The 15342-nt window shown below is 39.7% G+C and overlaps 2 protein-coding genes across 6 annotated transcripts in view; both read right to left on the bottom strand.

The window, feature by feature from the left end:
* LOC130558726 (kinase non-catalytic C-lobe domain-containing protein 1-like) overlaps positions 1-15342 on the bottom strand; it is a 169990-nt gene that overhangs the window by 106485 nt on the left and 48163 nt on the right. The window lies entirely within an intron of this gene.
* LOC130558731 (DNA nucleotidylexotransferase-like) overlaps positions 1479-15342 on the bottom strand; it is a 33858-nt gene continuing 19994 nt past the window's right edge. Inside the window, exon 3 of one of the 2 annotated variants that reach the window (XM_057341336.1) lies at positions 1479-1841. In XM_057341336.1, the coding sequence (XP_057197319.1) occupies positions 1755-1841 (87 nt within the window). In that variant the 3' untranslated portion in view covers positions 1479-1754. The other variant, XM_057341335.1, reaches the window with a different exon arrangement.

Genomic DNA, 15342 nt, shown 5'->3' with positions numbered 1-15342 from the left:
TTGTCACCCCATAAAGTATCCTCGTGTCTGTTGTCCTGTGCTCGTGCGTTGCGTTTTGTGTGCTTGTACGCCTGTTCTTCGGTGCACACATTCTTGTTCCTTGTGGATTTCTCTGCCAAGATCAAGTCGAGTCTCAGTAAGTGTTTAGTCTAGTTTGTGTCTAGTGTTGTTTTTAGTTTAGTGTAGTTAGTCATAGTCCTGTCGTGTCCTATTATTATATTCCCCTGTTTTGCTGTGTTACCCCCTCGTGGGTGTTTTGTTTTGTACCTTTGTTTTTGTCATTAAATATATATCTGTTAACCCCTGAACTGTTGCCTGCATTTGGGTTCTGTCCACCACACCCCCTGACAGAACGGACGAGCCACAACTGAACCCAGCAGGCAGCCCCATGGACAGGCTCCCAACCAGCCGGTGGCCGTGTACCGGCCCAGTCACACGCCGGAGGTGGCCCGTTCCCGGCCCAGTGCCATCGGCCTTTAATGGACTATGCTCGGGAGGTCGAGGCCAGGAAGGCATCCGTCCCCGAGGTGCTGGTGAGTGCCTACCTCATGGCCGGGATGGACGACCCACCATCTTTTCCAGAGCAGGAGGAGTTGGTTTACCAGCCGTTCCCACAGTTAGTGGAACGGTTGCAGCTTCGAGAGGAGTGTTGTAAAGACTCCTCTCCCAGCAATCATCCAATCTCCTCTCGTCCCGGTCTGGCGTCCATCCCGGAGGACCGTGTGGTGGGTACTCTCACCTTGGGGGACTCCACACCATCCTCCTCATCACCTCCTGCAGCCTCTCCACCATCCACCAGCCTTGTTGGCAAGCGGGGGAGGCGAGCATCCTGGGGGTCCATGTCTGAGGAGTCCCAGCCGGAGCCTTGAGGTGCTCATTAAAGGGGGGGCTTCTGTCATGGCTCTGCCTCATTTAGTCATGTTTTTCTTGGTCCTGCAGCAGAGCCATGACAAAGCCTTTGGCTTAGTGTGAGAAAGCACCTGCCCCTCGTTATCTTCCTTTGTTTGTCACCCCATAAAGTATCCTCGTGTCTGTTGTCCTGTGCTCGTGCGTTGCGTTTTGTGTGCTTGTACCCCTGTTCTTCGGTGCATGCATTCTTGTTCCTTGTGGATTTCTCTGGGTGTTTTACTCGTGGGTGTTTTGTTTTGTACCTTTGTTTTTGTCATTGTTTTGTCAGGCAGGCATCCAGACTTTGAAAAAGCTATTTCGCTTTTTACAATTGAAATGATAAAACGATACAACGGCAACGATGTAACGCAGCTGTAACATATAGTTACCTGGGCTTGGAACTATAATCTAATGACTATTTTAGGAATTATAACGTGTTAAATTACTGTGTTACCAAAAAAGTCATCAAACTACAGTAACGTGTTACTGCCCAACACTGGTCAACACACACTACAAGAGTTTCAACCCTTCAGTTGTGTTTATTCATGTTAGCAGAAGCGTCCACAGACGATTATCATCATCACTAAAGAAACTCCTTTAGGCCCATTCAACATATCAGGGTGTTTTATTATAAAAACATGAGGATGTACAGTAAGAGCATTATACAGCGTGTGAAGTGTTTGGAAGATTCCCATTGGCTGAGAAAACCATTACAGTCATAAAACTCAATAACGCTTAAAGGACATGAGATTTTCAATGGCTGATACGAGACTCTTTCTGTTTGCGATTCATCGACTGGACTGTGGTGTGAAATCTTCTGTCCGTGAGTCTTCATCATCTCATCATGTGTGTCACTAACCAGCGGTTTAAGCGTTTCTCTCTGAAGGCTCGATGAACTCCAAACCCAAATGACTGAAGATGTCTTCTTCTGTTTCAGCAGACAGGAAGGTTTTCTGTTGAGACAAACAGACATTTACTAAGAAGAATAAACAGAGAGACGTGATGAATGACAGAATCACATGTACAGGGTCAGTGGATGTTATGAACTTCGAGTCTCAGAAACTTCACAATGCACTTCACCACTCAAATTGAAGTCCTTCAGAGAGTTTGTGATGGAGAAAAGGTCTCTATATGACGGCTGAAAATATGAAGGTTTGGGGTTTCAGAGGCAAAGCAAATGATCACATTTTGAAGAAACACAAACTTGTTTTCTTTGAAACAGCAATAAGACATAAATGTAAATGCAGAGTAGTTCTTCACAGATCATCACAGGAGACGGCCGCTCCGCTCACATACACTGAGACTCTGAGCCGTGTTCAGCATGAACAAACTTGACCTTGCCATAGAGGAGACAAAGTCATTACAGATGTCATAACTGATGAGAGAGAAGGGGGGGGGGGCGGTGCTGCGGGCGTGATGTCATCAGATAGAGAGGCGACCGCAGTGATGCTGCGAGCACAAACACATCTCGAGCGGAACAAACGTGTCAGAAAGAAACACGGCGCACAGAAAACACATTTAACAGAAGCGACAGGCCGGTGCTGAAAAACCAACAACAACTCCAGGTGTCCGCTTCACTTTCACCTAAAACACACATTTACAATGCAAATGAGGGCAGGCGTGGCCAGAGACAGACTCGCTGTTTCTTCTGAAATAAAATGCACTACACAATGAAATTATGATGGAGTTCCTGAATGGATTTCATTTTCAGGCCTTTAATTATTGACAAGTGTTCAAACAGCTATTGGAATAATATTCCATGAAAAACAATCATCATAAAATACAGACCTGCAAACTCGGACGAGGTCATTAAGGTGACAGCCATACGATGTGTGTGTGGGGGGGCTGGGGGAGGGTCGCATTGTCAAGGTTTTTAAGTGCACCACATGACACATATGGGGCAGCAGTTTTGAGCTGGAGGAAAAAGTGAAAAATGTGAGATTTTCATAAAAAAGAAATACATTGCCCTCGCCTCGCGATCCCAATGCTCCGAGTCGTAATTAAACATCTGAAATGATCTTCATTTGTCTACGGTTTCTGAGAGGTGCACCTTCCTACAAACCTTTTTCAGTGTCCATCAGAAGCATAGCGCTTGGTTTTGGTTTTAAAACACACAGGATTGAGAAAATAAAGTGCGGGACTGATGTTCAGAGAGTTATAAGAGCTTTCATAAAAGTTCAAAATGCAGACACGAGCAATACTAAAGTAATCCGCACGGCTCCTGACGACATTCTAATGTATTATGAAGCAAACTGATCGGTCTGTAAAATAATGATTCAATATCATCTGTAAAGTACAGCTTCTGAAGAGCCCTACATACTTAGAAGTGGCAAGTCCCTGTTGAGAAGACCAGCATATGGTCATGTGCTTGTCAAAACATACCTAACCAGCAGTGGTGGACAGTAACGAAGTAAATTTGCCTGAGTACTGTACTTAAGTACACTTTTTGAGTATCTGTACTTTACTTGAGTATTATTTTTTCTGAGTACTTGTACTTTAACTTCACTACATTTGAAAGACAAATATCATACTTTTTACTCCACTACATTTATAAAGAGGTCCAAAAGTAGAAAATGGTTTCTATGCAGCGGGTTTTCCTGTGTGCGCAATTTATCTGGCTTGCGATCTTCCAGGACCTTTTACTGTTGCCAAGTATTTCAGTTTTTCTATGCTCGCCGTTTTCCGGCAAGCTTTGAATGGCCATTTGGCAGTTTTTTAACGCAAATCTGGCAACTCTGGGATCTTCCCCGCTAAACTAATGTAAACGTAGGCGCTGCTACACCATTGATAGCGCTCTAAAAAGGCAAATAGAACAATAAAAGACGAAAAAGGCACATGTTAAAGTGTGGTGTAATCATCTGTGGGTTACGATCAGTCAAAGATCGTAGAAACATTGTCATGAAAATGATCGGCATAACGGCTAAACGGTAAATAAGCATCACATACACCTTGAGCTACGCGTGCGTGTTAACTTCTGATCTGCTGCTATATCATTTAAAGCGATTTGGAAAATGAATGATGTTTTTACTGAAGTAACTATAGTTGAAGTATTCCTGTTGAAATAAAAACAATAGAACCCTGCCCAAAATACAACATAAAATGTAATGGATTTAATGGTTATAATGGGAATTGTACTATGGATACTTGTTGTCTACTTGTATGTGATGGATTCTATTGGTGGGATGGTAAATCCTATTGGAATAAAACCCAAAACACACTACAAAGAGGAATTTAATTTAAAAATCTCATTCTAATTCAAAAATTCATTGTTTTTTTCAGCAGGGATGGTATTTGCAGTAAAACCACAGTATCCACAAATTTACCATTTTCTATATATAGGAACCATACTCCAATTAATAATCTTTAGTAAAACCACAGCAACTAAACATACCATAGTTTCATTATACTAGCTATAGTTTATGTTTGTAGTTAAATTATGGTAATACAAATGGTAATAAATCCAACAAACACATGGCTTCTACACTTTACTATTTACAAGAACCTTACTACTTACTGGTAAATTGCTGCTAAAACTGGTAAAGGGAATATACAAAATAAAAGAACACTGCTCATAAATACATATAGGCCTAGGGGGCTAATGAGGATAATTAGGCTAAATGATCATACAGGATTATATCTAAACTAAACATATATGTGCTAAACATATAAAGCTCTTAAAGGAGTTGCTCACTGCAAAATTTGCCCCCATTGACTTTCCATAGTAGGAATAAAAACTACTATGGAAAGTCAATGGGGGCAAATTTTGAAGTGAACTACTCCTTTAATACAACTGATACTGTGAGCTACTCAGTGTATTCAGTAGGTTGCTTCAGAGGCATAAGGTATACGACAATAAAACAATGCACAACTGACATAAAGGAAATTTACTTTTAATACTTGAGTACTTTTAAAAGCACGTACTTCTGTACTTTTACTTAAGTAAGAATCTGTCTTTACAACTTTTACTTGTAGTGGAGTAATATTTGACCAGTAGTATCTGTACTTTCACTCAAGTAAGGAAGTTGTGTACTTCGTCCACCTCTGGTTTTGAAGACGCAGCTCTGTCTCTCTAACAATCATGTAAGACATGTATTAAACACTGATACCTGTTGCAAGCCAAGAAAAATACCAACACCATTTTCTCTTTATCCGAGACGACACGACACTGTGTTTAATCCTTCAGCAATGCTTCTCACGGGCGCAAACGGATGTTCAGAACGCCTGATTCTGTTAGCTGTTTTTTGATTGTGATTGATAAACCAGTGGTGTAAAGTATTGGAGTAAATGTACTTAGTTACTTTACTTAAGTATCTTTTTGGCTACTTTGTAGTTGTACTGAGTATTAAAGATATTAGCAACTTTTACTCTCTACTTAACTACATTTTTGAACAAGTATATGTACTCTTTACTCCACTACATTTGTAATGACTAATGCAATTACACATTACATTTTGCATGGCACCTATCTTATAATTAATATTGCCATTTACAGGGCAATGAAGGTACTACAATCTTGTGGATTTTGCCTAACTTACAAAAACTTGTCAACATGGCTTCTTTATATGAATATGAGTGCAGTATCAGGTAGATGTCAATCGCTGGCGGTTTATACACGGTTAGCCCTTACCCGCTATTTCTACAGTAATATATTGGCAACACTGTTGCCAGCTAGTTACTGTAGGTCACACATCTACAAAAGCTCTTATTTTTAAAACTAACTCTTCCTAAATGTGCTCTAAACATGTTTGCTCAAAATTTGACCATATGGTGGGACTATTGCCATGAAGTGATGTAAACCAGTAAAAAGAATGTATAGTATTTCAATTTTCAAAAGTGCTCTCACACTATATAGACAAAATATTAACCTATAGAATGAGTCGGACACAGAGAAATGAACAATCCACATATGAATCTCAACAATGGTGACAATCAACTGAACAGCTTCATGCTGCAATGCATGCTGGGTACATAGTACAAAACTCATTCATGATTGTTTGTCACCATTGATGAGGTTTGTATGTCAAGTGTCTAACTGTGTCTCAATTGCAAAGAAAGATTTTCTGACAGAGATCTTTCCATTATAACATGTAATCACTTTACCAAACATATCTTAATAAATCTTAAATGCTATATTATTATTATTTAATGATTGAATTCTTTCAGATGTATCTTCAGTTACTAAGCAAACATAAAGTTGCGGTTCCTGTAAAGTCCCTTTCAGTGTTATTGTATAAGTGTACATTTTAAAGCTACAAGAAAGTCAAAGAGTCCAACCAAAGCAAACACTGATCGCCATAATGGTGACTTAAAACATAATTGAACCACTATGAACTAGAGTTAAATCTCAATAAGATCTTACACAGATGACAGAAATAAAGTGAAAGTGGTGTCTGTAATATGTGAAGATGTTATTGATGTTTGTGTTTAATTCTCCTCTGGTGAAATCTTGACAGATTTATTGTGTTCATCTGTTATTTACACTTGTTCATCTAAGACTGTGTGACTTAAGTGCGTTAATAGATTCTTTAATAATGTATCTTCAAACAGCCATTGCAGTAGTTTACTGTAAAACACCTACAGTAACTAGCTGGCAACAGTGTTGCCAATATATTACTGTAGAAATGGCAGGTAAGGGCTAACAGTGTATGTGAAATGAGGACATGACTGCAGCTGGCCATGAGGCCCAAACCAGCATGTCCAGTGCAAAAAGGATTTGACTTTTTAATTTTACTTAACATTATTTTATTTATCTGTTATATTGAAGAGACCTTTTTGAAGAATGTTGGCTTACTTATGAGTACTTGAGTTTAAATGAGACTTGGGTGTTTGTAATGACGTAGGTTATGGTGTCGACCATGATTTGTTGCAATTTTGAGGTGTTCAGTCTTATTATGATTTAAGAAAATAAATGCGATTGCTCTCCTCACAAATCAACTGTTTTTCACTGACGTGTCTCTTAAGTGTTGAGGACTAGTGCTGCTTTGAGCCTACATTCAGTATGAGTAAAATACTCAAGTACTGTTAAAATCAGATACTCAAAGACTTTTACTCAAGTCGTTTTGGAATTGGTGACTTGTAACTTGTAATGGAGTCATTTTCTCTGCAAGGTATCTGTACTTTTACTTAAGTATGGTTTTCAGGTACTCTTTACACCTCTGGGATAAACCAATCCAGGTGCTGGAACAAAGACGTTTCAGACGCTCGAGAGTAGATGCCTAACACCCGTTTCACACCGCACTCGTGAGCAGAGCGTGAGCAGTGTGTATTTTTTTCGGCACACATGTTAACAGATGAGAGCATTCATACCGCACGCGTAAGCAGCAGTGCAGCGATCATTTCGGCGCCGAGTCTATTTTTGCTGCACACTAACGCTCAATTAAAGCGACAGCGACATCATATCCTTCTGAAAAAACAGAGAAAAAACTACATAGACATCGTGTTATATGCTTATATTGCGTATGTGTGAGAGAAAAGCAATCGCATTTGCTGCACACTAACGCTCAATTAAAGCGACAGTGCATTCTTTACGGACAGGAAAAAGTAACACTTTTACCTTTAAAGCATGTAAGTGGTGTCTAATGTGTTTTTAACAGTCGCCATGAGTTTCAAAAAGACTTTTGCCAACAGCACATTTAAAGGATTTATAATACAAGTATATCTTAGATGTTATGCTTATATTGCAAATGAAGGAGTGGAAAACGATCGCATTAAGCTGTCAGGTTACTGTCTGAACCCCACTGTCATCATAACCTTCTGAAAAAACAGATAAAACTACATAGACATCGTGTTATATGCTTATATTGCGTATGTGTGAGAGAAAAGCAATCGCATCACAAGTCAGTCACTCTCTCCTACGGTGAGTTAACCCTTAAGTGACTTCGTATCCTTCAAAGCACCATATGGCTTCTTATTTATAACTTGTACTACACAGATCTAAAAGAGCATGAAACAGGCGGATATAACAAATCATAGTTATGCAATCTACTTAAAAGTGCTTTGATGAAGTTCTGGAAGATATTTTGCTCATTGATGCATGTAAATAACGTAATGTGAAATTGCATTGTTGTACTGTGGTAACAGTTACCCAGGCAGCGCAGTGCATACACTGCCGGTGTAATGCCGAGAAATGCACCCCTGCCAAATTATGCACCCACCCTCCCCACAATGGTTAGGGTGAGGATTAGATGTTAGGGGATAGGTTAGGTGTGGGGAGGGGTTAGAATTAGCCAATCGGACATCGTGTTATTGAAGGAGCTGCAGAATCTGGCAGGGGTGCATTTCTCGGCACAACACCGGTATGAAAGGACAACGAGCACGCGCTGCTAACGCTCTCCTTATGCGCTGCTGCCGCTCTGCTTCCGCGTGCGGTATGAAACGGGTGTTATGGACGACTTTTCGCACGTTTTTTTACGGTGTTTGGAATCGCGACGCCATATTTTGCGGCGCAAATACTGTTTAAAGCGGCGTTCGGATATAAACGCGTTTAATCTATGGCGTAATTCTGACACCATCGGCTTGCCATAGAAAGGACAATGGGCACGCGCTGCTAACGCTCTCCCTACGCGCTGGTGCCGCTTCGCCTACGCTCTGCTTCCGCGTGCTGTGTGAAACGGGTGTAAGACTCCCCACGGGAAAAAGACTCAGGTATTTGCAGGTATGAAAAATCTATAAAATGTACAAATATTATAATGCATTTCTTATAGAAATGATATCACCCTCAAAATCAGTGTGGCCAATCACAAACTTCACATTGCAAACACAGATCGGCTGACTGTAATGAAACCTACCAGCATTCATTCAAACAAACAAACAAACAAACATTTCATCACACAAAGAATATTAAGAGTTAAAGGACGCTGGAGAAAATGATCCGGCTGAATCACACATGATCCAACACGCCGACAAGAAACAACACACACAAAACTCCTCCACACACATCATGTGTCCAGCATGAACACACACACACATTCTTACACTGCTGTCGTGTCTGTACAGAACTCGTCTACAACCTTCTGCACACGCTGATGAATGTTTTAGATGAGACAAAATAACACATGCCAACATCCCAAGAGATCACACAGTAAACCATAAACACACACACTGCTCATGTGTTGCTGTAGCTCAGTTTCAGATTGTGATCGTTTCTGCATGAACACGTGTGTGTAGTGTGTAAAGAGTGAGCGTCTCAAGGTGAACGCTGTGACCTCCGTCTGGATGAAGGACATGAAGCATCAGTGTCCTGGAGCTGCTGCTGTACACTGTCCAAAGAGCATCACAGCAGACCACGTGCCGTGAGTGTAGAGCGCACACACACACACACAACATTTAAACTAATATCTCACACAACAGATGGAAGAGGACAGAAACTGAGGATGAACACAATCAACATCCCATCATGATCACAACATCACCAGCAAAGATTCATTAAAGACACACACACACACACACACACACACACAGACACACACAAAAGTCCAGTGTCATGAAGACAAACATCACGATTACATCATAGTGATGTGAAACACACAACAGAAGAGATGAAAGGTTCACTACACATAAGTACCACACTGCTGTGAGAACACAAACACACACACTGCACATTGTGTTGTTGTGTAGTATTGAGCACTAAATGATTCATTCAGTGATTAAGTGACGGATGAATGAATGAAGTACAGCTCTGTTAGTGTGTTTTATTTGTGTGTTTGAACAGACATTGTGCTCAGGATGAGTTACAGCGCACGAAAATCCACCCGACACGTGTGTGTGTGCGTGTGTGTTACTCTGAAACAGTGACACGTCCAGTATATATCCCAGAGTTCTTAGGGTCAGCCCTCATAAGCAGTGATATTAGTCTTTGAACGCCTCTGATCTGTTTTATTGTGAGGGAGGGAGAGATTAGCAAAGCAAATGATGAAATGAAACTCTTAAATTAATCTGTCTTTATTGCAGACAGAAAGAGCTGACGGAGGCAGAAAGAAGTCGATTAGATGAGACTCGTCCTCACCAATCAATCCTACAATTACCTCAGGCATCATAAAGCTCTCTCGCTCATAAAACACCTCTCTCTCTCTCTCTCTCTCTCTCTCTCTCTCACACACACACACACAATACGAGCTGTGACATGCTTTATCAGTCTAAACAGAATCTCCTCATTCAAGAATGAAGCTCATGAATGTAAACGGATGCGTTGAGCCGCTCTGCAGGTGATGCTCGGATCTGGAGTTCAGCCGTCAAACACACACCAAACAACAACTACACGCACACGCACACACACGTGCACGCATGTTGGGTTCCCATGTTTTATGGGGACATTCCATAGACACAATGCGAGCGTCACGTGACCAAAGTGAAACATTTGTTGGAATCACTATAGGCCCAAGCCTAACACAGATGACACTGATCCTGAGTGCCAGTCTTAAAGAAATCATTCTGCGCTGCGTTTCCCGATGATGCTGCCATGACTCTACAGGTCCACCTGAACTCCAGTGTGACGTGTTTCAACCACCTAAACCTGAGGAGGTTTCTTTCTTATGAATTTAGCGGCCGCTCCGTTGAGTTTGTCTGGACAAAGTTTGACCAACACGATCCATTTGATTCACTTTTCTAGAATTATAACTGCAGCATAAGTTGTACGAAGGTTTTCACGGATTAAATGCACTAAAATGCTCCGCGGATGGCGTCGCCTTTGTTTCTCCCAAAGAATTGCTGTATCGCTGCAGTTTGACTAAACTTTATAGCACAATCTTTCTCTTTAAGTATACTTCAAATTCTGCCAGCTGATGCACCTTATTTAGATCATATCTTTAAACGCTAACAACCATCAGTGTAAAGACAAGTATATTCTTTGCATGAAAACAGGTCAATACACTGGTATTTTCCACTTTATAATTGTATTTGTAAAGAAGCTTTTTTCCACTGTGGCCACTAGCGGGTGAACTCTTGACAGCGAGGAGGTATAGCTGAGAGCGCTCCAGACGGATGACTTACAGCTAAGAACGCTTCGGGAAACACATATTAAGGATAAGGTACAGGTATAAGTTAAGAACCAGGTGATTTTACAGACATACAGTAAGTCAGTAATGAAGTTGAATAATACACACACATCTGTACTGCTGCTGGATTACATCGACACACACACTGAACTCAAATCAACCACACTGTAAAAAATGATTTTTTGAGTTTGTAAATAAAGCTAGCATTACTTGAGTATGTTTTACAAGCAAGTTGCATTTTGTCTTCCTACTTTAAAAGGTTGCGTTTAATTCAATGTGTTACTTGAGGTTCTTTTGTAATTATTTGTGCTCTAATACATAAGTACATTTAAATGAAAATGCCAAGTAATATTAACTTGGTGTTTTGTCATTAAATTAAGCGATGTATAAAACTGATGAACGCAAGTAAATTATACTCCACACAGCCATATAATAGATGCGCATGCCCACTTCGGACATTACAACTGGCGCGCAGAGCCTCAGGAAAGCTTGCCCAACGGAACATTTTTCAGCGCCTGAGGGGATTAAACTATGGTAAGTCATTAAATGTTTTATTTTTAATTCATGTAGTAACATTTGCAGCATAGTGCAGCGTTAATAAACTTTATTTTCGCTGGTTTGTTTGAGTTCGAGTTCTTGTTATTGAGTCTCGGTATTGCTAACATTTCTGGACAACGTTTGCAAACGCGGTTGTGTTTTATTATGCACATGGATAATAGAATTAACGTGTTGCTAAGTTAAGCTATTAATATGTTGACAGTGTTCAGTTTGATAAGTGCCAAGTCTCGCATGTCTAACATTACGTAACTTAGACAAATAACTTGCGTGTAATGCATATTCATCAATTTAAATCAAGTTTAAGATCCGTATATAACCAAACCAATATGATATTGATAAACTTGCTGTAGCCTGCTGTATGTGAGTGTTAACTTAGCCTTACTACAGGAGTTTTAAAATCATGACAGATTTTAAATTCTGGTTGCAGCACACACATAAAAAGAATCTTGACAGATTCTCTTATTTAAAATCTTAAACCTGGCTCAGACTACAGGAGTTTTAAAATCCTGACAGATTTCAAATTCTGGTTGCAGCACACACATAAGGAGAATCTTGACAGATTCTCTTATTTAAAATCTTAAACCTGGCTCAGACTACAGGAGTTTTAAAATCCGGAAAGATTAAAAATCTGGTTGCAGCACACACATAAAAAGAATTTTGACAGATTATTTTATTTAAATTCTTAAACAAGCTCACACTCATCAGTGTACAACTAAATTACACATATTTTACATATCCATATGCAGTTTTGTAAAAGGAGCTAATAGTACCCGTTTTAATGGGTTTACTATTTTTAGATGTTGACATCACATCTACATTTGAATCTCTTTTTCAAGCACTACAAAAATAGGTTTGCCCTTTGTAAACTTGCATTTATGAATGTGAAATGTCCAGATAAGAAAACGTTGGGGCGTAAAGTTGTGTTTATAAATAAGCCTAAAGGTAGCAAGTGCAAAAATAAAAATTTAGAAAGTTTTATTGGAAGTTTTTTTATTTCATTATTGCTCATCAAAAGATATCCTAAGACACCCAAACTACAGGATAATATTAAGATTATCACACCAGAGGACGCCTCTTACGTCATCTCACCGGGAAACAGAAGTAAACAAAGGGACATCGCAAAGTTAATTTCACGTGATCTCACCTGGCAACGGTTGTGTAACGTCTTTGTCGCTCTCTGAACGATTCTCTGTCTGTCTGTCCAAAGCCGCGGGAACGTATTTTGAGCAGGGGGTGCTATAATGCTTTTTGCTAGGGCTGAAGTTATGACTGTGGTTTGGGCGAGCCGCTTAAGTTTAATGTTAATAAATAACGGAAGAAAAAAAATAGTTGCTGCCGAGAATAAAGATGAATGCCAATGTGATTATAAGATACAGCATAAAAACAAACACATAAACGCATGTTATCTGTATGCCTATAGCCAAATAACTTTCTGTTGAACGAAACTACAAGCTGCGCGTTAGCAGTTAACTTACCCGGTACATTTCAAACCGACGCGACGTCTCCCCAGCTCTTTTCCTTATCTGTGCGGTTGTGGTATGTTTTGGAGGATACATTATATAGACAATCATGCTGTTCTTCCATCTCCGCTGTCCAACGTACCCTTGCAGGAGCTTTCGCGGTCGACATTTTTAAAGGTCTGTCAGTCACCTTGCAGAGAATCCTGTAGTCTGAGCCAGGCTTTAGCTAGTTCTGAACTGGCGTTGTTGTTACAGATAAAATGGTGGATCTTGAACTAATTTGTTCTAACATTTAAAATTTGTTATAACGTTAGCCTATGTTCAATAAATTAAGGTCAATAAATTGATTTGAATTGTAAATGACAAATAATCTAATTGTGGCATTAACATCCATGTTCATCGGTTCCACAGGTAATGTTAACTTAACGTTAACGGATTGGACTCTGATGCCAGAGGAAATGTGAAGGTGGTTTAATGGATCTGAATTGTTTTATTTGATTAACTTGTTTTATTTGTTTCTCTGTTTTTTAAATAAGATGTTAAATATTTGAATTCAAACTCTACAACTCGCGTTTTTGAAGTTCAGATACATTTAACTTAACACATTAATACCTCATATATGATTTCAAGTAATATTTACAAAAAACAAACAAGTAAAGATTATGGAGGAAAAGATAAGTAGGACTCTTGTAAAGAAATATTAAGTATATTTAGAAGCATTACTTAAATAAAACTTACTAACAAACGATGAGTAAAATTGACTTGACCCTGTACTTGGGAATTTCTATTAAAAACTAATGCGACATGGGTTTAGCCTTTACTTAGACAGTTCTGATAAATGTACTAACATTTCCTGAGTGAAAATTGTTTCCTAGCTTTTTTCAAGTAAACTTCACTCCAAATTGTTTTCAGTGCAGACCTGTGAGAGTCTAATCACTGATCCAGCCTGATTCTGTGAGGATCATCATCATATGATGTGTAATACATCTCACTCTGATGATCTGAACACGAAACACACGAGTGACCGCTGTAAGGATCACATCTCTTTACCTTCACATCTATTCTAGTATTATACAGTATATGAACATGTGAAGATGTGCGGTCTGCATTAGATTGATCATCTGAACTCTGTCTGTGTGATATTTACAGTCATTCTCACTTCTCCGTCCGTCTGTACATGATGAACTGAACCAGCAGAAACACAAGAGTTCAATGACATCATCATCATCCTCATCATCCAAGAGAAAAATCTGCTTTTCTCACCAAAACTAAATGAAGTTTCTCTGCTCTGGTGGAGCTTTTATAAAGAGTGAATGGATTTGTTTCAGGAGAACACGCTCACTCGTCATGTTTCAGCAGGAAAATATTCATCGGAAATGTGAAGTGAAATAATGCACCTACATCACTGTTGATCATGTGTTGTGAGCGGCTTTAAAAACACCCAACATTAAACTGACAGTTTACCCCAAAATATCAATTCTAGCATCATTTATTCTCCACTTGTGTGTGAGTGACTCATTTCTTCAGTGAAACACACAAGAAGATATTTTGAGAAATGTCTCAGTGGTTTTGTGTTCATACAATGTAAGTCATTGGAGTTCGGTGTTTGATTATCAACATTCTTCAAAATATCTTCTGTTGTGTTCTGAAGCAGAAAGAAACTCATACAGGGTTGACTTGACACGAGTGAGTCACGTGTGAAAGCTCAAAGCGTGTGGTGTGGTAGTGCTGTCAGGATTATTAAATAATCGTCTCATCGCGATGGTTTCAGATCATCGCAATTATTGCACATCTCTATAGAAGACACTAGGGGGAGCTGTAGTGCATATGCATATTGCATATTTTAGTGTATATATTGTTACTAAAGCACGGACATACTTGTAAAGTGTACCAACACAACACAATCACAATCACCACAAAAAACTAAAGCATATACCATAAAAATAACCTGCAGTACAATTGAATATTATTTCAGTGTGAAAACCAGTCTACCAAAACTCATTAACATAGACACAAGTGTGTGTGTGTGTGTGTGTGTGCGTGTGTGTCTATGAGTGAGTGGTAGATAAAGACATGTGATGTGTGTGTGTGTGTGCGTGTGCGTGTGTGCGTGCGTGCGTGCATGCGTGTGTGTGTGAGTGAGTGGTAGATAAAGAAATGTATTGTGTGTGTGTGTGTGTGTGTGCGTGTGTGTGTGTGTGTGTGTGTGTGTCTATGAGTGAGTGGTAGATAAAGACGTGTGTGCGTGTGCGCGCGCGTGCGTGTGTCTATGAGTGAGTGGTAGATAAAGACGTGTGTGAAACACACACACAAAGACCTTGAGATTCTTGCTTCAACAATGTAGTGACCCCACATTATTCTGATGACTGTTTAGCTGCTCACTGATGGAAAAGTGACTTTGATTGTGTGTGTGTGTGTGTGTGTGCGTGTGTGTGTGTGTGTGT

Source organism: Triplophysa rosa, linkage group LG9 (genome assembly GCF_024868665.1).
Source record: "Triplophysa rosa linkage group LG9, Trosa_1v2, whole genome shotgun sequence".
Classification (NCBI taxonomy): domain Eukaryota; kingdom Metazoa; phylum Chordata; class Actinopteri; order Cypriniformes; family Nemacheilidae; genus Triplophysa; species Triplophysa rosa.
This window is presented reverse-complemented; position numbering and strand designations above follow the sequence as displayed.